The following is a 26,678-nucleotide window of genomic DNA, read 5'->3' as shown; positions in this document are numbered from 1 at the left end:
ACCTATTGGCCTTTCCCGGCCCATGAACACTTCTAATAATACCTGTACTCTTTATTAGATCTCCAAAATGCTCAAATATAATTGCCTTTAGTAGATGATATTGACAAAGCATGCTTGCTAGAGGGGTTCTTTCATTTTAAGACTGAGAAACATGGAACATGAAGTGTATAACGGTAAAAAGGGCTTAGAATTAGAACCTTGACTCCATTTTATCATTCATCCTCTTTACCAAAATGTTCAAACTTATGCCAATCGCTTGGTGTAAAAACGACACTAGCAAATTTTGTTAAGAAGTTTGCTACTTAAACTCTTATCAAAACTTTAAATTAAACTCAATTTTCTTTAGTTTACACATACATACGGTTATTTTTTGGAGGTAAAAGAAATGTAATAGATATTTGATGGATATGAAGCTGAAATTCATTGCTTACTTTCTATTAGAAAGTCAGAATAGTACGAAAAAGGAAAAAGATCCTAAAGTGAAGAGATTTGTAAAATAAGACATTACTTACCATTTAATTTATAACTTCTATTATGTATTAGCCTTACAACTTCGATATAAAAAGTGAGTAAACTGTCACTTGCAAATGAATGCTTTACTCAGTGGAACAAGTAACAAAAAGCTTGAGGAGTTTAGTGAGCCTCAAGGCCAAGCTATTAAATTACAGAATAATCTATCAAACTCTACCAATATGCCTAGTATATGGAGGAGAATTGAACGAAAATTGAGGCTATTACATGCATAACTCCACCAATTACAAGCACATTAATGCAATCCTTGTGATGTTTTCAATGGCCAATATTATCATGCATGTACAGTTGGCGAAACAATGTCGACTAGCCGTTCGATTGTCTGCAGCTGATCATATGGCGCAATCTGCATTCACAATGCAGGAGTCAAAAAATTAATAACGGAACATAATTGCTTCATATGAAATAATTAAGAATGGTGGTATGTATTCAGAACTGTTTGGTTGCTAGTTGCTACATAATCCTAGTTTTCCACTGTTGAATAGATAAACATGGTGTATCAAAATAAATTCCATCGTATCTAGACATAGTTTATGTATGGATACATAAATTTTGATACACCAAATTAGTGGACAAATTCTTGTGCATAAGCCAGGAATTAAAGGCTCTAGTTACCAAATTAACCAGCAAAATGCAGAGTCAAAGCCTTAACAACTGATATGTTAACAGTATATAGTTCAAAGCTATCTTTTTATTTTCAATTCTAACATTTATATCACCTGACTAAATCCATCAGGCCAAGTTATTGAAACAGCGTAGTTTCCCATTGGTCGAATTTCTTCGGGTTCAATATCTTCAGGAACATCGGTGTATTGCAGTTTCTGCTCCCCAGTCCATTCATCCTGCAATCATTGCATACCAAAATTGAAATGACTTGCAAACCATGCAACATGAGTGTAGTAATGGTGTTGACTTTTCTTCTAAGAAAGCAACATTTTTTGTCTGCTTTATAGCTTAATTATCAGGTATTCAATGTAGCTGGTGTTGACTTTCTGTAACAACTATCTAGTCCCAATAACTAATCTCTTTGAATTCAAGATCAGCTCATATATATGTATAAGCTTCCGTTTTGAACTTTTCTCTTGACTTTGCAGGTCAAAAGGAAATAGCTTTTACTAACCGAATTGTTGTGGCAAAAATGCCACATAAGCATAAAGAAGTAAACTGCTCTAAATTTTATTTGCTTTATAACCATATTTTGTTTTCATTCTTTCTGACTTTATGCATCATCATCATGCATACTAATGTTAACAATACAGAATCCAAGTTATGCATTGTTAACTGTAACTCAATTTTAATCTTTGAATCAAACAAAACTCTTAAATATCCACATACCACACTCTGAGCAGATCGGTCGTTCCGTCTCACCGTCGCAGGATGCAGGAAGAATTCCTCATCTGAATCTGGTACCTTCACTTTGATTGCCTTGATTGATCCATCATAGGTGACAGCTGTTGAAACTGAATTCAAAATATAATGTTTTCAGCTAAGAGAAAGTAGAAATGCTTAATCAGAATTTAAAAATATAAAGGCAATCTTGCCACTCAAATATATATATCATATTTATATCTAAAAGTTCCTACATATCATACTTAACCAACAACTTTTTGAAATGCTCTAACACAGATACCTCACACAAACTATTTTAACTGCACCATATCAAACAGGGTTGGTTTATGTCAAGTTTCCAAAAATAAATGCATTATGTTCACTCATGCTTAAAGCGAAAAGTGCATAATGTTTCTGCGAAAATCATCAAAAGCAAGTGTTGGGAGTCACAAAAATTTGCATTTATATGCTCTATAACGTTGTCTAGTATCATAAAAGGTATTAAACATTTCAACTACCACAAACGGATCAGTGAACTTAGAGCCAGTTATATACAAGTGAACAAGACTTAGTAGTTGTTGTTATACTATAGACAAGCGAAGAATGGCTTTGGTATCTTGTAATTAACAGGTTCTATAAGATACATTTTCAGTCTTCAATTATTAAAAAGGAGTAATATAATACCTTGTTGGCGTATCTTAGCACATTGCTGCACTACACACACTCCTAGATCTTGGAATATCTTGGACGCTTCGCCTTGAGGATCAGCCACCACTTCGGGCATTCCACTATCTCCAGAAGCAGAAAGCTGTTACAGTCATTATTGTAATAAACAGCCTTAGTTTGCAGTAAACAATATACCATGTCTAATATATCATTATCAGTAATATCAATACCATATCTTAGAATATAAAGAAATATCAAAGTCAAGATAAGGTAGATATTCATTATAAAAGTTTAACATGGTCTTGGTATGTTTATTCTGATTACACTTGTACCACAACAGAACTTGTTGAAAAGTAGCAGCAGTAGGCATAATAACACAATTTATCATGCAGATGCAGAGAAGAATAATTTCAAGAGTGAACAATGGCGTAACATGAGACATACAGTTGGTCTAATAGGCATATCAAACAGATGAGGTATTCCAAACTGCTGAACAACCTGCATATATGACCAAACCATCAATATGTGCCACATACAAAAGGTAATTTTTAATGTTCTATATTGAAACAAATAAAGGATAAACAATTAAATAACGTTGTCCGTGCCTGAGAACCTGAACCTCTACCAAACGGGTAATATCGCTTTCCATCAGCATCAAAATGACACATGTTTTCCACAACAGCAACGCAAGGCACCTTATTTGTAAACATACAAAATATACATGTTAGTATCGCATTTTTTAAATTTAAAACAATCAGTTTCAAGCATGAGTAAGAAAATAACAAATTGGAACAGTTACGCCATTGAGTGATAGAAATATCACCTTTAGCTTTGAAAACATCCGAACTCCTTTTGCAACATCAATGAATGACAGCTTTTGAGGAGTGGTAACAATTACAGCAGCAGTTAATGGAACTATCTGGAGTGATACGACCAAAGTCAAATCAAATGATGATTGGAAATCACACATATTTTGGCAAATAACTATGGGGATATACACTATACAAGCTTCATAAGTCAAACATCGTTGGGCTGGTCGGATTTCAGCCCAAAGATCAAGCTGGCTCAAATGTCAACTCGATCTACAATCAAACCAGCTTCAAGCCGGTTCGGTGTAAGCCATGAGCAATGCAATGCAACATAAAATTAGATGGAAGAATCAATCTACTGATAAGAGAATGAAATATAACAAAGAATATCTTAGTCTAGAGCAGAACCTGGCATAAAGTGAGTTGAATATCTCCAGTTCCAGGAGGCATGTCAATAATAAGGTAATCGAGCTCGCCCCTATATTGTACAAAAATTAATATCACAAATCAAGCAGAACTCATTTAATGTTTAGCAGAATTTGTTTTCTGCCTTTTAGAAATGTATACCACTCCGTAGTAGTCAAAAGTTGGTTAATGACTCCAGAAACCATTGGGCCACGCATTATCGCACGTCCTTGTCCAGCAAATCCGAAAGAGACCAGCTTCACCCCCAAGTATTCAGTTGGAATTATGGTCCTCTTCTCCGGATTCTGCAGCAAAATGCTCAACAATTATGTGCGCAATAAATCAGTCAAACTATACTAACAACCAAACCAATTGATTCATCATATATTACCATTTCTAGCAATCGGTTTTCAGGAGAGACCATTGTTGGTAAGCTTGGACCATAAACATCAGCATCAAATATACCAACTCTAGCACCCATATCAGCCAAAGTGTAAGCAAGGTTTACAGCTACAGTTGATTTGCCAACTCCTCCCTACAAATTTTGACATGAAAGGTATTACTGATGCGAACCAAAAGTGAATAGATTCAATCATACTTCTAACTAACTAAAGTTCAGCTTCAAACCTATTTGAAACAGTATAATTGGTACTTGGTAGTATTTTTTTTAAATTTCTTCAGATACATTCAATAGAAACAATACTCATATGTTTAAAAAGAAAGGAAAAGTTTCAGGTGTCATATGTTAAACCAAACGTGAAGAATTACAAAAAGAAAATTGAAGGAAAAAGGTTGAGAAGAAAAAACCTCAACTATGGCAAATAATATAACAAGACCAACATATGATGAAGAAAAAACCTTCCAAAAAGATCAACCTTGCAACTGGACACAGCCACAATACTTGAAATTGTCTGTAGACCTGCGGGAAGTTGCTCTGCAAATAGAGGTCTTGCTGGCTGTGCGGACATTGTGACTTTTACATTTTTTACCCAAGGGAGATTCGTCACCACTTCGTTTGCTTTCTCCTCAAACTGCCATAAATATACAATCAATTAGTCCCTAAAAGAGACCAGACTTTAACATCACATTTAGGGAAAGAGAATGAGACAAAATCAGGTAGGAAACGTGTTACTTTTTTTTTCTTTTACAATGGAAATTCACGCGAATTCGTTTATTTTTATTAGTATTTAATGAGTTTTACAGAAAAAAAGTCCACCACTCTAACCTACATCAGCTGTAGCTCAAACAATGGCAATTGTGTCATTTACCATGTCCTTGATTGGACATGCCGGAGTAGTGAGCTCTAACCGAAAAGATACCTGAGATTCGAAGCAAAAGTAATTTAGTAAGAACATCATCATTTAAAAGTACATTGCAGAAAAGTTTTAGGCCTGTGGTTTTAAGACCTCTCCAAGAGCTTTATCGATCTGGAGATCTTTGACAAATCCGCATGTAACAATATCCGTTCCAAAGTCTGGATCAATAATCTGAGACAAGGCTTTCAACACATCATCCTCCGGTGTTCCAGTTGATACCGAAGAAGAGCCTACTGCACAGTGCAGATAAGGACTAAGTGAAATCAAAATAACATTTAAACACGAAATTTAGTTAACAAAGGCATGAAGTAAACGCATGTAGTCCAATAAATCATTTCTTTGTTTTCTGGTGGCTGAACAACTTAAGACATTAAACTGTAAACAACACTTTCAAATTCTGAACCAAGGCCAAAAGCTTTGGAAAATTCTTCAAATGATGCATGCATGAAACCAAGAACCTTGTCAAGTTTCAACCATGATTCATAACATTCCAATAAATACAAGACAATACAAAAAAAATAAAATAAAATCAATAAAAATAAAAAAAAATAAAACAAAATAAATAATAATAAAAAAAACATTATACATTACAATAAACAAATAATAGAAAAAAAAAAAAAATTACAAAAAAAAAATAAAAAAAAAAAACAAAAAACAATAAAAAAATAAAAAAACAAAAAACCAAATTACAAATAAAAATAAACAATAAAAAAAAAAAAAAAACAAAAAAAAATAAAAAATTAAAAAAAAATCAAAAATATAAAAATAACAAATACAAAAATAAAAAAAAAAAAAAACAAAAAAATAAAATAAAAAAAACAACAAATAAAAAAATAATAAAATTAAAACAAAAAACAAATAAAAGAATAAAAAAAAAAAAAAGAAAAAAAAAACAAAACATAAAATAAAAAAAATACAAAAAAAAAAATAAAAAAAAAATATAAAAAAAATAAACAAAATAAAAAAAAAAAAAAAACAAAAAAAAATAGAATAAAAATCAAATAAATAATAAAAAATAAAAAAAAAAAAAATAAAAATAATAAAATCAAAAAAATCAAAAATAAATACAAAAAAATCAAAAAAAAAAATAATAAAAAAAAATAATAAAAAAAAAATAAAAATATAAAAATAAAAAAAAAAAAAAAAAAAAAAAAATAATAAAATAAATAAAATACAAAAAAAATACCAATCCAGTTAAGATTCTACAACCCCTATCACAGGCCTCATAAGTTCAAGTTTGTTCAAGCACTATATTTACATTCATACAGGCATAAAAACCGTAATTGACACTAGCAATTCCCTTGGCTTCTTCATCAACAAAACTTGCAGTAAATTCCAAACCTTTTTAACAAACAGTTGATGCCCATGAGTTGGAAATTAGCATCAAGGAAAAAAAAACATATAAAAACAAAAAATTACCTTCAACAGAAGTAGCTCTGGTAGCACCAGAACAACAGATGGCCCTTTTGTGATATCTCCATAATGAACTTTGGTTCCTTTGGGACTGAAGAGTTAAATGAATGGCAAACAAAGGTGAAGACTTCAGATGTGAAAACGAACCTGCAACAACAAAGACATAAAAAAATAATGAGAATTGTTAGTAAAGAGAAAGGAAATAATGAGAGAAAGTTGAAGTGGATACCCGATGTTAAGTGTTGTGGTTTTGAGGATCGGAATGAAAGGTTAAGGTATGGTGAAGAAGAAGAAGATGGAGCATGAAGGAGTTGCATTTTTCAGATAGAGAAAGAGGAAGAGAAAGTGGAAATGGAAGGGTGAGGTAAGTGACAGTTTCTGAGCCTCATGTTTTCAGTTGCTACTAGCTACTAATATATATTACTAATTTTATATTTTTAATTTATAATAAGTGTGAGGCATATTTAAATCAATTTTTTTATCAAGAAAATTATTTATAATACATGTAATTCAATTTTTTTAATTTAATTTGTTAACATGATTATACTTTTTTTTTTGTCTTATTACACAGCACACTCACACTGTATACTTATACACACTAAATTAATTCTTTAAATGTATTCTTATTCCACTTCTTACTTCATCCAAATTTAAATTCGGATGTGGCTATTTGAAAAACAGATCATGTGTCACTTAAACTAAGTTTTCAATTATAATGGTAGTATTTATTTGGAGATATTTAGACGAAAATTAGGGGACCTAGATTTAGTATTATATTTATTGACTTAGAGATTGGTATTAAAATTTTTGTTTTTATCTTTAAAATTTTAGTATTTTAATACCTCCAAAAAATAAAGATACTGGAACTAAAATTTTTGAGGACGGAAAATGAAATTTTAATAATATTTTATATCTAAAATATCCCATTCTAATTCATTAATTCTAATTTACCCTTTATACAAATCATGGCTTCAATATTAGCAACTCTCACTCCTTCATCTTCTCATTCTTCTTCCAAGAGTTCGTTGCAGCCTCTGCATCGCCAATGCCAGGACAGCCACTTCGTCGCCGTCGTCGTAGCTGAGTCGCCGTTGAAGTTCATCTTTCTAGTCCTTGTATTTTTTTTCTCCTCATTTTTTCCTTCACGAAACAACAATCGAAAAACTCAACTGCAACCTCTCTCCTATTGCTGTCGAGGTCAACCACCACTTTGTTATCGTCGTAGTTTCTGTGACCTAAGTTAGTTGTAGTCAAATTTTTTTTTACTGATTTCATTCATCTTTTTTATCGTGACCTAACTTATGTGAATTTGGTTATTTGTTCTAATATATAAATTAGTTTGTAATTCAATTGAAACTAAGTATCATGGTTTTCAATCAATTATTTATTTTATCTGGATCTTTTATATACACTTTTTAAATAATTTGAATGTTATTGATAAAATTTAAATCAAATACATAGTTACTTGTGTAAATAAAAAGAACAATATACTTTGTCATACTGAATGAATTTTTAGAAAATTATGTCATTTCTTTCTTTTTTCTTTCTGAAATTATTTTGCTAGAAAATTGACTTTTTTTACAAAAAGTTGATGGTTTACTCTTAAAAGAATAATAGTACGGGTTGACATTTTTCTATCAAAATAAATTATTTAATCATATACTGAAAGCAGGATTATAAAGAAAAAAGAAAAAGAAATTCGAAACATAAAAAAAAAAAACTGATAACATCTGAAGCACATATAGCGATTACAATTGTAATATAGATGCATAGATACATAGATAGCTAGTGTTGATAGGTTGCTTGATGGAAATTGTAAGAGTAGATATTATCCATATTTCTTGCCTCTCGGATTTTTATAATTTGGTTAAAGTTTGGTGAGAAAGCTATACTCTATGTGAATTAAATATTTTTTACCATAGCTGACTCAATCAATTACGATTGGCAACCTATTGTTCTGTTTCTATACCCAACTAGAATTAATAAAAGAAAAAAAATACGTATATCATCCTTTGTTCAAATCAAATCTGAAGTAATGGCTCTTTGGATATGAAAATCGAGTGCTATAAATTTATTATATTTTTTCATTTTTAGCACAATATCAACTATATTTTCTGATAAAAGGAATAATAAGAAAAAGAAAACTCAAGCAATTGACCGGACCTAAATTGATTTTCTTTTCCCACAACATATGTGTTTTCTTTTCTTTATTATTGAGATTTTTTTATCCAAAAATTCTTTTATTAGTATGATCACGAATTTTAAACAAACAAGTGTGGCACTGTGAAAACCTTCTTTTTTTTGAATAAATTGCAAACAGTAGTAATTAAAAGAAGTTAGAAATTTGTTATTCCCTTTTGTTTTTATGACTAAGTGTTAAATGTTAAAAATCGTAATGCTCTAAAACATAACACACAGAAAATTCTCTTCTTTTCTCTTCCGTTTTCTGTTTTGGTTTGGTATGCTTTTAGTTTTCCTGTGTTTAGGGGTGTTATCAGTTCGGTTTGGTTTGGTTTTGGACCAAAAATCAACCGAACCAATATGTTCGGTTCCTATAAATACACAACCGTTCGATTTGCTGCTTTTACAACCGAACCGAACCGAATCGAACCAATAGCGATTTGGTTCGGTCAGTTTTTTCGGTTTTTAATTCCTGATTAACAAAATAAGAATCACAATAACTAGAAGTTTAAAATAGTCAATAAACTGAAATAACAAGGTACATTACATCCAAATTCATTACATTTTCAATCCATTCTAATAACTAAACATAAAATAAACACACAAATAAACATAAAACAAACACACTTAAAAATGTCTAACAAATACAATCTTAAAACCAAACAAACTAACAAACACATTTAGCAACTAAATAACAACTAAACCAATCATAGTTCCTTGTTCATGCACAAGCACAGCAAGGTCTTTAAAAATTTCATTTACTTCACCAATTTGCTGCTGAATTGCTTGAATGCCATGCTCTCTTTCTTCAATGATAGTCTCATTGAAGACAATCTCATTATCTAAAAACAAGACCTCCTGCCAGCAGTAAGATAATGTAATAGATGAGATACTAAATATTACATCAGGTCAAATCTAAAATTGTCAAAATACATTTTGGTCAATGACAAAATTGGAATTCAATATTAGTCCCTAAAAGAATTTGCTAATACCTTCAACCCTAAAATAAAAAATGTTATAACAAGTTAGTACTTCCATTTGGTAGCTTGGGCATTCATTATATTATCATTGAAATGCAATGTGTTTCAATTAAGTATAGATTAGAATTTTGAAATAATTAAATTCTTACAACGTATCTTTACTTAGGAAAATAATAAAGAAAAAAGAAGCATTTTAGCATCAACGTGATTATAGCATAATTTTCGACGACAAATAGGTTACATTTAAGAAGTAATCTGATATACAAAAATTACCTTTTGAATTCCACAAGAAGGGCACACTGTTCTGGAGTCTTACCAGAATTAGCATCTGCTTCATTAGCTGTATAGCTGCAATTGCAAAAAGAAAATCCTAAATAATAAGTGTTATGTGCATAGATGACAGCCAGTAGAGAAGCAAAATTAATAATCAACAGTAACATATTCTTCTTTAAGAATGAGTTCAATATATAAATCGTATCAACATAAGCATTACGCCACACAAATAAACACAGTCTTCCACTGTTAGATTTCACTAATGGTTGATTAGTCACCTGAATGGAGCAGCTTGTGGAACAAATGGGGTTCGGTGTAAGCAGTTTCCCTCTCTACCGCAGGACGCTGTGCCTTCTGAAATTTTTTCAACACTGCCTGAAAATCTTTCGCGAGTTTAGCATCTGCTATCTTCTTGCTGTTAGGAAATTATTTTAATTTCCTAATTTATTTGTGGGCAATACATATATTAATTGTAATCACAAATTATGCTATTTCAAATTAAATGACTTATATAATGATGATCTCATTTATTGTTATAAATGCTAATTGAATAAGTCATTATTACTTTTGATTTGGAATTAAATGAGAATAAAACCAGATATTATCTTTTGTTCCTTAGATAATTATCTTTTTGGATTTTAGATATATTATCTTTTGGGCTTTAGATACTATTTTATTTGGGCTTAAGGGTTTAATGGGTGCCATGCTCAAATATAAATAGACCTTCAGGGTTTCGGTCCCCAATATACCAAAGCCGCCTTTGTTACTCTTTCTCCATCAAAAGAGTTGCAGTTCAGCCACCTAAGAATACAGAAGGCTTTGGTTGAGGAAGATTGAAAGAACCACAAGATCCAAACTCTTCCGATCGTATGATTCATATTTATGAATTCAGGTACGCTTCCGCATTATTTTATGTTATATTTTTGATGATTCGATATGGATGATCTGGATTAATAAAATTAATTTATTCCAACAAGTGGTATTGGTGCACGAATTGTAAATCATACTTTTTACAACTCGTACCACTAACCAGCAAGTGCACTGGGTCGTCCAAGTAATACCTTACGTGAGTAAGGGTCGAATCCCACGGAGATTGTTGGTTTTAAGCAATCTCTGGTTATCTTGTAAATCTCAGTTAGGAGGTCAATTATAATTATCAGTTGTCTTGCAAATGAACAAGGGAACATAAAATAAATACTTGGTATGCAGCAATGGAGAATATGTTGGAGTTTTGGAGATGCTTTGTCTTCTGAATCTCTACTTTCTCCCTGTCTTCTTCTTCACGCACGCAAGGTTCCTCCTATGGCAAGCTGTGTGTTGGTGGATCACCGTTGTCAATGGCTACCATCCGTCCTTTCAGTGAAAAAGGTCCAGGTGCGCTGTCACCGCATGGCTAATCATCTGCAGGTTCTCGATCATGTCAGAATAGGATCCATTGATCCTTTTGCGTTTGTCACTACGCCCAACACTCGCGAGTTTGAAGCTCGTCACAGTCATTCAATCCCTGAATCCTACTCGGAATACCACAGACAAGGTTTAGACTTTCCGGATTCTCTTGAATGCTGCCATCAGTCTAGCTTATACCACGAAGATTCTGATTAAGAGATCTAAGAGATATTCATTCATTCTATGGTGGAACGTAAGTGGTTGTCAGGCACGCGTTCGTGGAGGAATGATGATGATTGTCACGTTCATCACATTCATATTGAAGTGCGAATGAATATCTTAGATAGGAACACACATGTTTGAATGGAAAACATAAATACTTGCATTAATTCATTGAGACACAGCAGAGCTCCTCACCCCCAACAATGGAGTTTAGAGACTCATGCCGTCAAAAGGTACAAAGTTCAGATCTAAAATGTCATGAGATACAAAATAAATCTCTAAAAGTTGTTTAAATACTAAACTAGTAACCTAGGTTTACAGAAAATGAGTAAACTATGATAGATGGTGCAGAAATCCACTTCTGGGGCCCACTTAGTGTGTGCTGGGGCTGAGACTTAAGCTAATCACGTGCATAGGGCTGTTTTGAGCGTTCAACGCCAGCTTTGGATCCTTTTCTGGCGTTGAACTCCAACTTGTAACTTGTTTTTGGCGCTGGACGCCAGACAGCAACATGGAACTGGCGTTGAACGCCAGTTTACGTCGTCTATTCTTGAGCAAAGTATGGACTATTATATATTGTTGGAAAGCCCTGGATGTCTACTTTCCAACGCAATTAGAAGCGCGCCATTTGGAGTTCTGTAGCTCCAGAAAATCTACTTTGAGTGCAGGGAGGTCAGAATCCAACAGCATCAGCAGTCCTTTTTCAGCCTGAATCAAATTTTTGCTCAGCTCCCTCAATTTCAGCCAGAAAATATTTGAAATCACAGAAAAACACACAAACTCATAGTAAAGTCCAGAAATATGAATTTTGCCTAGAAACTACTGAAAATAAACTAAAAACTAACTAAAACACACTAAAAACTATATGAAATTAACCCCAAAAAGCGTATAAAATATCTGCTCATCACAACACCAAACTTAAACTGTTGCTTGTCCTCAAGCAACTAGATAAATAAAATAGAATATTAATAAGTCAAGAAGAAATAATGTCTCAGAGTTTTTGAGTGAAGCTCAGATTCTAATTAGATGAGCGGGACTAGTAGCTTTTTGCTTCCGAACAGTTTTGGCACCTCACTTTATCCATTGAAGCTCAGAGTGATTGGCATCTATAGGAACTTAAAATTCAGATAGTGTTATTGATTCTCCTATTGCAGTATGATGATTCTTGAACACAGCTACTTTATGAGTCTTGGCCGTGGCCCTAAGCACTTTGTTTTCCAGTATTACCACCGGATACATAAATGCCACAGACACATAATTGGGTGAACCTTTTTAGATTGTGACTCAGCTTTGCTAAAGTCCCCAATTAGAGGTGTCCAGGGTTCTTAAGCACACTCTTCTTTTACTTTGGACCTTGACTTTAACCGCTCAGTCTCAAGTTTTCACTTGACACCTTCACGCCACAAGCACATGGTTAGGGACAGCTTGGTTTAGCCGCTTATGCCAGGATTTTATTCCTTTAGGCCCTCCTATCCACTGATGCTCAAAGTCTTAGGATCCTTTTTATTTACCCTTGCCTTTTGGTTTTAAGGGCTATTGGCTTTTTGCTCTTGCCTCTTAGTTTTAAGAGCTTTGGCTTTTTCTGCTTGCTTTTTCTCTTTTTTTTCGCTAATTTTTTTTTTCTGCAAGCTTTGTTCTTTGCTGCTTTTTCTTGCTTCAAGAATCATTTTTATGATTTTTTAGATTATCAATAACATGTCTCATGTTCATCATTCTTTCAAGAGCCAACATATTTAACAGTCTTAAACATCAAATTCAAAAGACATATGCACTGTTCAAGCATTCATTCAGAAGACAAAAAGCATTGCCACCACATGTAAATAATTAGAATTTTTCTTGTTAAAAACTCGAAATTTATTGCCTCTTATTCTAAAGATCTACTATTTTATTCATGTTTGCTGATGATGAGAAAAATAAATTATAACTTAATTAAAATTAAAATCAAAATAGGTATGCTAATTACTACTACTTATATCTACTTTCTAAGGTAAACTTCTATAATGACAACTATCACAGAGTTAAAGCAAAAATTAGAATTTAACAACCTTTGTTCTGGGAAGTGGATGTTCCTCTAATCTGCGGGGTGCTTGGTCCTTCAAGAGATAATTTCTGGCGCTTCAATTCCCTTAGATCACGCCCTTGCTCCTCTTGTTCTTTAAGCAAATAGCAAAGAATGCTACTTTGTTCCTTCTGTTCTTTCTGTATTTGTTCCATAGCTTCTTGCATCTTGGTAATGGATGTTTCAAGATACTCCTAGTATTCAGATTGAGGGATTTCTGGAAGAAATTCCTGTGCTTTCTTCTTGATGGGGTCGTCCTGTGCTTGTTTTTCCATTGATGCTTTGGTGATTGGCCGCTCAACTGAGATATACTCAGTTATTCCCATCCTTACTCCAGCATCCTTGCAGAGCATAGAAATCAAGCTTGGATAAGCCAACCTGGCATCTTTGGAATTTTTGTTTGCAATTTTGTAGAATTCAGTTGAAATCAGTTGATGAACTTCCACTTCTTTTCCCATCATGATGCAATGGATCATCACTGCTCTTCTAATAGTAACTTCAGAACGGTTGCTAGTGGGCAGCAGAGAATGCCCAATGAAGTCCAGCCATCCTCTGGCGACTGGTTTGGGATCTTCTCTTTTGAGTTGATTTGGGACACCCTTCGTGCTGGTGGTCCACCTGGCTCCAGGGATACATATATCCTCTAGAATCTTATCCAGGCCCTTGTCTGTTCTCATTATTCTCCTATTGAAGGAGTCTGGATCATCTTTCAGCTGAGGTAGCTTTAAGATCTCCCTGATCTTGTCAGGGTGGGTATGAACAATCTTTCCTCTGACCAAGGTCCGATAGTCATAGATAGCAGATCCAGATAGTCTTTGCCTGTCTGTATGCCACATATTAGCATAGAACTCATGGACCATATTCCTTCCCACTTTCATTTCAGGATTAGCTAGGATCTCCCAGTTCCTGATTCGAATTTGCTCCTGGATCTCCGGATATTCGTCTTCTTTCAGATCGAATCTAACTTCCGGGATCACTGATCTTAGACCCATTATTTTGTAATAATGGTCTGAATGTTCTTTAGTTAAGAACTTCCCTTGATTCCAAAGTGGTTTTGGAACGCTTTCTTTCTTGCCTCTTGGAGTGGGTTGTTTTCCTTTAGGAGCCATGATCTTAGTGATCACGGATAAGCACACCAAACTTAGAGGTTTACTTGTCCTCAAGCAAAAAGAAAAGAAAGGAGAGGGAGAGAAGGAGAGCTAGGTGCAATGGTGGATGGGAGGGGAGGGAGGCCGAACCCATATTTAAAGGGAGAGAGGGGTGGGTTTTCGAAAATAGGGGGAAGATAAGATAAAAGATATGATTTTTAAGAAAAATTTAAGTATGATAAGAAAAGATATAATTTAAAATTGAAGAGATATGAAAGATATTTGAAAAAGATAGATTTGGATTTTTGAAAAAGATAGTATAGAGATTTGAAAAAGATATTGATTAGTTGAAAAGATTTTTGAATGAAAAGAGATAGATTTGTTTTGAAAATTTTGAAAAAGAGTTGAATTGGATAAAAAGAGGATTTGTGCTTATGGATTAAGATACATTTGATGTTTTTAAAATAGAGTTTTTGGAAATTAGGGATTTTAGAAATCAGGGTTCTTAACATGTTTATGCAAGAAATCATGAATTGAAACATGAAAATTAAAATTAGAATGAAAAATATGAAGTAAAAACGAATTCACCTCCTCCCCACCATCCTGGCGTTTGAACGCCCAAACGCTGCATGTTTTGGGCGTTCAACGCCCAAATGCTGCCTCTCCTGGGCGTTCAACGCCCAGCTGTTGCTTCTTTCTGGCGTTGAACGCCAGGAACTCCTTTGTCACTGGGCGTTTTTCTGAACGCCCAGGACGCTGTAAATCTGGCGTTAAACGCCCAGAAGATGCTTCTTTCTGGCGTTTAACGCCCAGATTGCTATCCTTACTGGCGTTCAACGCCCAGTGGATGCTTCTTTTGGGCGTTGAACGCCCAAAACAGACTCTTACTGGCGTTTTCTTGCCAGTGAGCTCTTTTTCTCTGTTTTGTGTGCAGAATCCTTCTGTAACTCTGTGAACTTATACAATTGACTCTTTACCTTAGTATCAGTGAACTTTATATAAACAAATAAAGTCAAGAATAGGGAAAAATGCTTAGAGGAAGTGATGCCCCATGGCTGGGTTGCCTCCCAGCAAGCGCTTCTTTATTGTCTTTAGCTGGACCTTGCTGAGCTTTTAATCTAGCTTCAGCCTTGAGCATTCTTGCTCAACATTGCCTTCAAGATAGTGCTTGATTCTCTGTCCATTAACAATGAACTTCTTATCAGAATCAATATCTTGAAGCTCCATATAACCATATGGTGATACACTTGTAATCTCATATGGTCCCCTCCACCGGGACTTCAGTTTCCCGGGGAATAGCCTGAGCCTAGAGTTAAACAACAGAACCTTTTGTCCTGGTTCAAAGATTCTAGATGACAGCTTTCTGTCATGCCACTTTTTTTATTTTTCTTTATAAAGCTTGGCATTTTCGAAAGCAGTGAATCTGAATTCCTCTAGCTCATTTAGCTGGAGCAATCTTTTTTCTCCAGCTAATTTGGCATCAAAGTTTAGGAATCTGGTTGCCCAGTAGGCTTTATGTTCCAGTTCCATGGGCAGGTGGCATGCCTTACCATACACAAGTTGGTATGGAGAGGTCCCTATAGGAGTCTTGAATGCTGTTCTGTAAGCCCACAGAGCATCATCCAAGCTTCGTGCCCAATCCTTTCTATGGGTACTTACAGTCCGTTCCAGGATTCTTTTTAGTTCTCTGTTAGAGACTTCAGCTTGCCCATTTGTCTGTGGATGATATGGGGTCGCCACCTTGTGGCGAATCCCATACCGGACTATGGCAGAGTAAAGTTGTTTGTTGTAGAAGTGAGTGCCCCCATCACTGATTAGTACCCTGGGGACACCAAACCTGCTGAAGATATATTTCTGGAGGAACTTCAGCACTGTTTTAGTATCATTGGTGGGCGTGGCAATGACCTCTACCCATTTTGATACGTAGTCAACTGCCACCAGAATATAAGTGTTTGAGTATGATGGTGGGAAAGGTCCCATGAAGTCAATTCCCCATACGTCAAACAACTCAATCTCCAAGATTCCTTGTTGAGGCATGGCGTAACCATGGGGCAGATTAACTGTCACAGTTACATACAAACTCTCGGGAATCTCTATAGAGTGTGGGCCAATAGAAACCACATTGGAGGACCTTGGTGGCTGTCCGCTCACCTCCGAAATGGCCTCCATATTGTGATCCATGGCAATGCCATAGGATCCTCTGTGCTTCTTCTCTAGGCACACATCTCTGGATTATTCCGTCTGCATATCTCTTAAAGAGATAGGGTTCATCCCACAAGTAGTACTTTGCATCAGTAATTAATTTTTTCTTTTGTTGCCTGTTGTACTCTTTGGGTATAAACCTTGCAGCTTTATAGTTCGCAATGTCTGCAAACCATGGTGCTTCCTGAATGGCAAATAAATGCTCATCCAGAAAAGTCTCAAAGATCTCAAGAGAAGGGAGGGACGTCCCTTCTACTGGCTCTATCCGGGACAGATGATCAGCCACTTGGTTCTCTGTCCCTTTTCTGTCTCTTATTTCTATATCAAACTCTTGCAGAAGCAACACCCATCTTATGAGCCTGGGGTTTGAATCCTGCTTTGTGAGTAGATATTTAAGGGCAGCATGGTCAGTATACACAATCACCTTTGATCCTACTAAGTATGATCTTAACTTGTCAATGGCATAAACCACGGCAAGTAATTCTTTTTCTGTGGTTGTGTCATTTTTCTGGGCATCATTTAAAATGCGGCTAGCATAATAAATGACATGCAGAAGCTTGTCATGCCTCTGTCCCAGTACTGCACCAATGGCGTGATCACTGGCATCACACATTAGCTCAAATGGTAATGTCCAGTCTGGTGCAGAAATAACTGGTGCTGTGACCAGCTTGGCTTTCAGCGTTTCAAATGCCTACAAACACTCTGTGTCAAACACAAATGGCGTGTCAGCAGCTAGCAGATTGCTCAGAGGTTTTGCGATTTTTAAAAAATCCTTTATAAACCTCCTATAGAATCCTGCATGCCCCAGAAAGCTTCTGATTGTCTTAACATTGGCAGGTGGTGGTAATTTTTCAATTACCTCTATTTTTGCTTGATCCACCTCTATTTCCTTGTTTGAAATTTTATGCCCAAGGACAATCCCTTCAGTCACCATAAAGTGACATTTTTCCCAGTTTAAAACCAGGTTGGTCTCTTGGCATCTTTTCAGAACTAGTTTCAGGTGATCAAGACAGGAGCTGAATGAGTCTCCATATACTGAGAAGTCATCCATGAAGACTTCCAGAAATTTTTCCACCATATCAGAGAAAATAGAGAGCATACATCTCTGGAAGATTGCAGGCGCATTACACAGCCCAAATGGCATCCTTCTATAGGCAAACACTCCGGATGGACATGTGAATGCTATTTTCTCTTGATCCTGGGGATCTACTGCAATATGGTTATAGCCTGAGTAGCCATCCAAAAAGCAGTAATAATCATGACCTGCCAATCTTTCTAGCATCTGGTCTATGAATGGCAAAGGAAAATGATCCTTTCTGGTGGCTGTATTGAGCCTTCTGTAGTCAATACACATGCGCCACCCTGTAACTGTTCTTGTAAGAACCAGTTCATTCTTTTCATTATAAACCACTGTCATGCCTCCCTTTTTGGGGACAACTTGAACAGGGCTCACCCAGGGGCTATCAGAAATAGGATAAATAATCCCAGCCTCCAGTAATTTGGTGACCTCTTTCTGCACCACTTCCTTCATGGCTGGATTTAGCTGCCTCTGTGGTTGAACCACTGGTTTAGCATTATCCTCCAATAAGATTTTGTGCATGCATCTAGCTGGGCTTATGCCCTTAAGGTCACCTATAGACCACCCAAGAGCTGTCTTGTGTGTCCTTAGCACTTGAATCAGTTCTTCCTCTTCCTGTAGATTTAAGGCAGAGCTTATGATCACTGAAAAAGTGTCACCTTCTCCCAGAAATGAATATTTCAGGGATGGTGGTAATGGTTTGAGCTCGGGTTTAGGAGGTTTTTCCTCTTCCAGAGGAAATTTCATAGGCTCTTTCATTTCCTCTGAATCCTCCAAATCAGGCTGAACATCTTTAAAGATGTCTTCCAACTCTGATTCGAGACTCTCAGCCATGTTGATCTCTTCTACCAAAGAGTCAATAAGATCAACTTTCATGCAGTCTTTTGATGTGTCTGGATGCTACATAGCTTTGACAGCATTCAACTTAAACTCATCATCATTGACTCTCAGGGTTATTTCCCCCTGTTGGACATCAATGAAAGTTCGTCCAGTTGCTAGGAAGGGTCTTCCTAGAATAAGAATAGCACTCTTGTGCTCCTCCATTTCCAGCACTACAAAGTCAGTGGGAAAGACGAATGGCCCAACTCTGACAATCATGTCTTCAATCACGCCTGATGGGTATTTAATGGAGCCATCAGCGAGTTGGAGACATATCCGGGTTGGTTTAACTTCTTCAGTTAAACCAAGCTCTCTGATAGTGGATGCAGGTATTAGGTTGATGCTTGCCCCAAGATCACATAAAGCTGTCTTGGTGCAATTACCTTCTAATGTGCATGGTATCAGAAAACTCCCAGGATCTTTAAGCTTTTCAGGAAAGCTTTTCAGAATGACTGCACTGCATTCTTCAGTGAGGAGAACTCTTTCAGTTTCTCTCCAATCCTTCTTATGACTCAAGATCTCTTTCATGAATTTGGCATAAGAAGGTATTTGCTCAAGTGCCTCTGCAAATGGAATCTTTATTTCAAGAGTCCTGAGATAATCTGCAAAGCGAGCAAATTGCTTATCCTGCTCCTCTTGGCGGAGTTTTTGAGGATAAGGTATCTTGGCTTTATATTCCTCAACCTTAGTTGCTGTAAGTTTATTTCCTATAGAAGTGGTTGAAGCAGCCTTTTTAGATGGGTTGTTATCAGCACTTGTGTGTGTCTGATCCCTCACTGGCAATTGAGTGCCAGAGTTAAAAGCTGGAGTGACGTTAGACGCCAGCTCCTCATCTGTTCTTGGCATTTGAACGCCAGAACTATGCTTCTTTTGGGCGTTCAACGCCAGATCCTTGCTTATTCCTGGCGTTGAACGCCAGTCCTGAGCATGGTCTGGGAGTTCAACGCCAGCCTTCCACCCAACTTCTGGCGTTTTAGCGCTAGAATTATTTTTCCCTGGGCTCTTACTGTCCTCAGATGGATTTTGGGTGGTTTGCTCATTTCTTAGTTTCCTGCTGCCTGGAAGTGGGGTATTTAGTGCTTTCCCACTTCTTAATTGAACTGCTTGGCATTCTTCTGTTATTTGTTTTGACAACTGCTGCTTTGTTTGCTTTAATTGTACTTCCATGTTTATATTATCCATCCTTGTCTCTTGTAGTTTATCCTTGAATTCAGCTAACTGCTTTGTTAGAAAATCCAATTGCTGATTGAATTCAGCAGCTTGCTCTGCAGGACTGAGTTCAGCAGTTACTGTTTTAGCCTCTTCTTTCATGGAAGGGTCACTGCTTAGGTACAGATGCTGATTTCTAGCAACTGTATCAATGAGCTCTTGAGCTTCTTCAATTGTCTTTCTCATGTGGATAGATCCACCAGCTGAGTAATCTAGAGAGATCTGAGCTCTTTTTGTAAGCCCATAATAGAAGATGTCTAACTAAACCCACTCTGAAAACATTTCAGAGGGGCATTTTTGTAGCATCTCTCTGTATCTCTCCCAGGCATCATAAAGAGATTCATTATCTCCTTGTTTAAAGCCTTGGATGTCCAGCCTTAGCTGTGTCATCCGTTTTGGAGGAAAGTATTGATTCAGGAATTTTTCTATCAGCTGTTTTCATGTCCTTATGCTAGCCTTAGGTTGGTTATTTAACCACCTCTTGGCTTGGTCTTTTACAGCAAATGGAAACAGTAATAATCTGTAGACATCCTGATCTATTTTCTTATCATGCACTATGTCAGCAATCTGTAGAAACTGTGCCAGAAACTCTGTAGGTTCTTCCTGTGGAAGACCGGAATAGTGGCAACTTTGCTGCACCATGATAATGAGCTGAGGATTCAACTCAAAGCTACTGACTCCAATGGAGGGTATGCAGATACTACTCCCATATGAAGCAGTAGAGGGGTTAGCATATGACCCCAGAGTCCTCCTGGACTGTTCATTTCCACTTAGATCCATGGTGGAGAAAGGGAGATGATGTAAAATAAAAAATTTATTTTTATTTATTTATTTATTTATTTATTTCGAAAATGAAATAAATTAAAATAAAATAAATAAAAATGGTTGAAAATTTTCGAAAAAATTGAGGAGAGAGAAAGTGGTTAGGAAGTTTTGAAAAGGATATGATGATTTTTGAAAAAGATTTTAAATTTTGAAATAAAAATCTGAATTTTAAAAGTAAATTTCGAAAATTTGCTTTAAAATAGAGAGAAAAGATATTTTTGAATTTAAAGAGGAGAGAGAAAAACAATAAGATAGCACAAGATTTAAAATTTTTAGATCTAATGCTCCTTGTTTTTGAAAATTTTGAGGCAAAACACCAAGGAACACCAAACTTAAAAATTTTAAGATCAAGACACAAGGAAAACTCAAGAACACTTTGAAGACTCACAAGAACACCAAACTTAAAATTTTTAGAAAACCAAACTAAAATTTTTGAAAACCAAAGGGAAATCAACAAGAAAACACCAAACTTAAAATTTGGCACAAAATTTAATAGAGAAATTATTATTTTTGAAAAATTTTTGAAAAGAAAATAAAAGACTCTGACTCAAAAGAAAAAAATTTCCTAATTTAAGCAACAAGATTCACCGTCAGTTGTTCAAACTCGAACAATCCCCGGTAACGGCGCCAAAAACTTGGTGCACGAAATGTAAATCACACTTTTTACAACTCGTACCACTAACCAGCAAGTGCACTGGGTCGTCCAAGTAATACCTTACGTGAGTAAGGGTCGAATCCCACGGAGATTGTTGGTTTGAAGCAATCTCTGGTTATCTTGTAAATCTCAGTTAGGAGGTCAATTATAATTATCAGTTGACTTGCAAATGAACAAGGTAACATAAAATAAATACTTGGTATGCAGCAATGGAGAATATGTTGGAGTTTTGGAGATGCTTTGTCTTCTGAATCTCTACTTTCTCCCTGTCTTCTTCTTCACGCACGCAAGGTTCCTCCTATGGCAAGCTGTGTGTTGGTGGATCACCGTTGTCAATGGCTACCATCCGTCCTCTCAGTGAAAAAGGTCCAGGTGCGCTGTCACCGCACGGCTAATCATCTGCAGGTTCTCGATCATGTCAGAATAGGATCCATTGATCCTTTTGCGTCTGTCACTACGCCCAACACTCGCGAGTTTGAAGCTCGTCACAGTCATTCAATCCCTGAATCCTACTCGGAATACCACAGACAAGGTTTAGACTTTCTGGATTCTCTTGAATGCTGTCATCAATCTAGCTTATACCACGAAGATTCCGATTAAGAGATCTAAGAGATATTCATTCATTCTATGGTGGAACGTAAGTGGTTGTCAGGCACGCGTTCGTGGAGGAATGATGATGATTGTCACGTTCATCACATTCATATTGAAGTGCGAATGAATATCTTAGATAGGAACACGCATGTTTGAATGGAAAATAGAAATACTTGCATTAATTCATTGAGACACAGCAGAGCTCCTCACCCCCAACAATGGAGTTTAGAGACTCATGCCATCAAAAGGTACAAAGTTCAGATCTAAAATATCATGAGATACAAAATAAATCTCTAAAAGTTGTTTAAATACTAAACTAGTAACCTAGGTTTACAGAAAATGAGTAAACTATGATAGATGGTGCAGAAATCCACTTCTGGGGCCCACTTGGTGTGTGTTGGGACTGAGACTTAAGCTAATCACGTACATAGGGCTGTTTTGAGCGTTCAACGCCAGCTTTGGATCCTTTTCTGGCGTTGAACTCCAACTTGTAACTTGTTTCTGGCGTTGGACGCCAGACAGCAACATGGAACTGGCGTTGAACGCCAGTTTACGTCGTATATTCTTGAGCAAAGTATGGACTATTATATATTGCTGGAAAGCCCTGGATGTCTACTTTCCAACGCAATTGAAAGCGCGCCATTTGGAGTTCTGTAGCTCCAGAAAATTCACTTTGAGTGAAGGGAGGTCAGAATCCAACAGCATCAGCAGTCCTTTTTCAGCCTGAATCAGATTTTTGCTAAGCTCCCTCAATTTCAGCCAGAAAATACCTGAAATCACAGAAAAACACACAAACTCATAGTAAAGTCCAGAAATATGAATTTTGCCTAAAAACTACTGAAAATAAACTAAAAACTAACTAAAACACACTAAAAACTATATGAAATTAACCCCAAAAAGCGTATAAAATATTTGCTCATCAGGTATCAGCGCCATCCATAATTTAATCACCAAAAATATTTAATTTTATTTTCTATTAAATCAATATATAGATCGATGTATACGTGTATTCCTTACATTATGATATTGGATATATAAAAATATACATATGTATGTATTATGTGAGCGACTGTGCGTGTGTATATATATATATATATATATAAATAAATTTAGTATTCTTCCGATCCACAAGGCATATTATTGTGGCCAGTTGGATTGCTTCTAGAGTTTCGGCCGTTTGTAACTTTATATATATGCATTATTAATTTGTTCGATTACATACATATATATATATATATATATATATATATATATATATATATATATATATATATATATTGTGTGCTTGTTACGGGGAAATATAAGCATGCTATGGTTGCTTTATTTGTATATATATAAATTGATACTCATAAAGTTATTGGAATCAGAGTACCTAATGATCTCCAAAATTTTCTAATCTCCAATAAATAAGCATGTAATCGTTTGTTCTCTTTAGATAACGCATTACGCGTTAAACAACTATCTAATGATTCATGCCTGGATTGCTCAAGTATTTACCCAACATTCCCACTATAAATGATATATCGGGACGTATGTAGACTTGAACATACATTAAACTCCCTAGTGCTGATGCATAAAGTTTATCATGCATTGTTGTTCTCTCAAGATCATTTTTAGGGCATTCTTTGAGACTGAACTTGTCTCCTTTAGCTACGGGTGTGTCCATTGGTCTACAATTTTTCATGCCATATCTACTTAAAATCTTTTCGATATAGTTCTTTTGTGATAATCCAAGAATACCTTGAGAACGATCTCTTAGTATCTCGATTCCTAATACAAAAGAGGCATCACCAAGATCTTTCATTTCGAATTTGTTCGATAGAAATTTCTTAGTTTCATGCAACAAGCCTATATCATTATTGGCAAGTAGAATGTCATCAACACATAAGACCAAAATATGTATTTACTCCCACTGAACTTGCGGTATACACACTCATCTATGATATTCACCTCAAAACCGTATGAGGTAATGACTTGATGAAACTTGTGATACCATTGATGGGAAGCTTGTTTGAGACCATAGATGGATTTTCTCCTTTTCTATTAGATCTCCTTAATGACACTTCTTGAGGTTGTTGAGCTTGTTGTATGGATTGGGATTGAGGAGGATTCTCATTATTTTCCTATACTGTAGCAGCATCTTGAGCAACAACGATATTCTCATTGTTTTCTTGTACTGTAACTGGATCTACAGTAGGATTCTTATTGTGCTCTTGTACTATAACTGTGTCTTGAACAATAATAGATACAAAGACCTAATCATTGTCAGTTACAGAATCCTTATCAAAAGCAACATTTCTAATATCTCCTTCCCCCCCAAACTCAACATCCTCAAGAAATCTCGCATTTTCCGTTTCAAAAATAGACCTTGATGCAGGATTGTAAAACTTGTACCCCGTGAGCACTCAGCGTAACCAACAAAGTAGCAACTAATTGTCCTTGAGTCCAATTTTCTTTCATGCGGCCTATAAGGTCGCGCCTCAGCTGGACATCCCTAAATATGCAAATGCTTTATACTGAGCTTTTTCCCAGTCTAAATTTCATATGGGGTTTTTTAACTGCTTTGCTTGGCACCCTATTAAGGATGTACACTGCGGTCTTTTAAGGCTTCTCCCCAGAGTGATTCAGGCAAGGAAGAATGACTAATCATACTTCTCACCATGTCCTTAAGAGCTCGGTTCATTCGCTCTGCAACACGATTCATGCTAGGTTTGCTGGCATGGTGTATTGCGGAACAATACCACACTCCTCTAGGAAAAGAGTAAAAGGCCTGGAACGTTGCTCACCTGAACCATCATATCTTCCGTAGTATTCACCACCACGATTAGATTTGACAGCTTTAATTTTCTTTCCAAGTTGAAGTTCAACTTCAGCTTTGAAAGACTTGAAAACATCCAAGGCTTAGGACTTTTCATGAATTAAATATAGATACCCGTAACGAGAGTAATTATCTATGAACGTAATAAAGTACCGTTGTCCATTCCAAGAGACAGTAGGGAATGGGCCACATATATCGGTATGTATCAGTTCTAAGACATCTTTAGCTCTCTCGGCACCTAATTTTCTTTCGTTTGTCCTTTTCCCCTTTATGCACTCAATGTAGACTTCAAAGTACGCCAAATTTAGGGGGTCCAAGAATTTCATCCGACACGAGCCTCTGAATTCTCTGTTTAGAGATGTGACCTAGGCGTTTGTGCCATAATGATGCCGAATTCTCATTTAGTTTTCGTTTTGTACCCGTTTGCAGTATTTCATTATTATAGGAATTTAAGTCAAGCCTATATAGATTATCCACCAAATGACCAGAGCAAATATTATTCGAATTATAGAAGAGACTGACTTTATTGTCTCTGAACGAACAAAAATAACCTGATTTGTCCAAACGAGAAATAGAAACCAAATTCCGTCTAAATGATGGTACATAAAATGTCTCTAATAAATCCAAGTAAAATCCACTCGTGGAACATAATCTAAAGGTTCCTATAGCTTCGACTGCAACTATATTGTCGTCTGCCACATAGATGTATCTTTCAGCATCACTTGGTGGTCGGCTCCACCGGCAACCCTGCATAGTAACACTTACATGAGTAGTAGCAGCAGAATCTACCCACCAAGTATCAACAGGTGCATAACTTAAACTAGCCTCAGAACAAACGAAAGTAAGAATTATACCCTTCTTTACATGCCATGTGGCATATTTGGTACAATCCTTCTTCATGTGTCCCACCTTCTTACAGAAGAAACAAGTTGAAACTTGATCTTGTTTCTTAGCCTTTTTCTGCTGAGAAGGCACATCCGCAGTAGTATCACGCTTTCTTTTATACTAAGAAGATGAAGCCATGTGAGCACTTTCAGTCTTATTTTGCTGTAGCCTCTCTTCTTCTTGCACACAGTGAGATATAAGCTCATTTAAGGACCAAGTGTCCTTCAGAGTGTTATAACTCACTTTGAATTGCCCAAAGTGTGCAGGAAGAGAAATCAAAATGAAATGCACGAGTAAATCTTCAGACAACTCTAACTTTAGTGCTTTCAATTTTGAAGCAAGATGAGACATTTCCATAATATACTCCCTTATGTTCCCTTTACCTTTATACCTCACGGAGACAAGTTTGCTCAAAAGGCTACTTGCCTCCGCCTTTTCATTCTTAGTAAAGAATTTTTCAACATCTTTCAGGAACTGTTTGGCATCTTTATCCTCAGTAATTGAGCCCCGAAACGCCTCAGGAATTGAGCGTTTCATGATCATAATGCTCATTCGATTGGATCTCTCCCACTTCTCTATTTTAACCTCATTGAGGTTTTCCGGAGTGGAAGTGGGTTTCTCCTCTCGAAGAGCTATATCTAGATCCATACAACCGAGGACAATCTCCATGGTATCCTTCCAAACTTTAAAGTTTGAACCATTCAGCATAGGAATACTGCTAATTTGTGCAAAAACATTGGTAGCTAAAGTCATAGTTTCTGGATTAGAACAAAAAAAAAAGAACATGCAGTAAATATTAGTTAATTAATGGGTAAAAATCCATATTGAGATATCTAGCACAACATTAATTTTCAATCTTTGGATAGAAAAATTAACTG

The 26,678-nt window shown here is 35.8% G+C and overlaps 2 protein-coding genes across 3 annotated transcripts; both read right to left on the bottom strand.

Moving 5' to 3' along the window:
- Nucleotides 1-494: 494 nt before the first annotated feature.
- LOC107644343 (fe-S cluster assembly factor HCF101, chloroplastic) lies at nucleotides 495-6,878 on the bottom strand. Of its 2 annotated transcripts, none has more exons than XM_016348182.3 (15): nucleotides 6,699-6,878; nucleotides 6,476-6,616; nucleotides 5,147-5,286; nucleotides 5,009-5,059; nucleotides 4,616-4,771; nucleotides 4,132-4,275; nucleotides 3,903-4,045; nucleotides 3,744-3,813; nucleotides 3,350-3,445; nucleotides 3,132-3,221; nucleotides 2,971-3,024; nucleotides 2,545-2,668; nucleotides 1,867-1,991; nucleotides 1,251-1,373; nucleotides 495-877 (listed from the first exon to the last, which is right to left on the bottom strand). In XM_016348182.3, exons 1-15 carry the CDS (start codon nucleotides 6,784-6,786, stop codon nucleotides 806-808), a joined length of 1,617 nt encoding a protein of 538 aa, XP_016203668.1. In that variant the 5' UTR covers nucleotides 6,787-6,878; the 3' UTR covers nucleotides 495-805. The 2 variants fall into 2 exon arrangements, with proteins under 2 accessions (XP_016203668.1, XP_016203667.1); XM_016348181.3 differs by having other exon boundaries at nucleotides 5,147-5,289; nucleotides 6,699-6,866.
- A 2,459-nt stretch (nucleotides 6,879-9,337) lies between these two features.
- On the bottom strand, nucleotides 9,338-24,801 carry LOC148561185 (syntaxin-21-like). Its single transcript, XM_088490697.1, has 6 exons — nucleotides 24,757-24,801; nucleotides 24,227-24,352; nucleotides 10,182-10,278; nucleotides 9,904-9,978; nucleotides 9,643-9,650; nucleotides 9,338-9,508 (listed from the first exon to the last, which is right to left on the bottom strand). Exons 1-6 carry the CDS (start codon nucleotides 24,799-24,801, stop codon nucleotides 9,338-9,340), a joined length of 522 nt encoding a protein of 173 aa, XP_088346823.1.
- Nucleotides 24,802-26,678: the final 1,877 nt, after the last annotated feature.

This window comes from Arachis ipaensis, chromosome B6 (assembly GCF_059453495.1).
Source record: "Arachis ipaensis isolate K30076 ecotype BB chromosome B6, ASM5945349v1, whole genome shotgun sequence".
Lineage (NCBI taxonomy): Eukaryota > Viridiplantae > Streptophyta > Magnoliopsida > Fabales > Fabaceae > Arachis > Arachis ipaensis.
This window is presented reverse-complemented; position numbering and strand designations above follow the sequence as displayed.

Coding starts and splice junctions, on each gene's coding strand:
- LOC107644343 (XM_016348181.3), bottom strand. CDS start 6,786: ATGCAACTCCTTCATGCTCCATCTTCTTCTTCTTCACCATACCTTAAC. Junction 5,290..6,475: donor CAGAGCTACTTCTGTTGAAG/GTAATTTTTTGT, acceptor TGCACTGTGCAG/TAGGCTCTTCTTCGGTATCA. Junction 3,814..3,902: donor CTTTTGACTACTACGGAGTG/GTATACATTTCT, acceptor TGTACAATATAG/GGGCGAGCTCGATTACCTTA.
- LOC148561185 (XM_088490697.1), bottom strand. CDS start 24,801: ATGAATCGTGTTGCAGAGCGAATGAACCGAGCTCTTAAGGACATG. Junction 10,279..24,226: donor TTGCTCAAGATGCTGCTACA/GTATAGGAAAAT, acceptor AAAGATTTTCAG/GCAGTGTTGAAAAAATTTCA. Junction 9,979..10,181: donor CCACAAGCTGCTCCATTCAG/GTGACTAATCAA, acceptor TTGCAATTGCAG/CTATACAGCTAATGAAGCAG.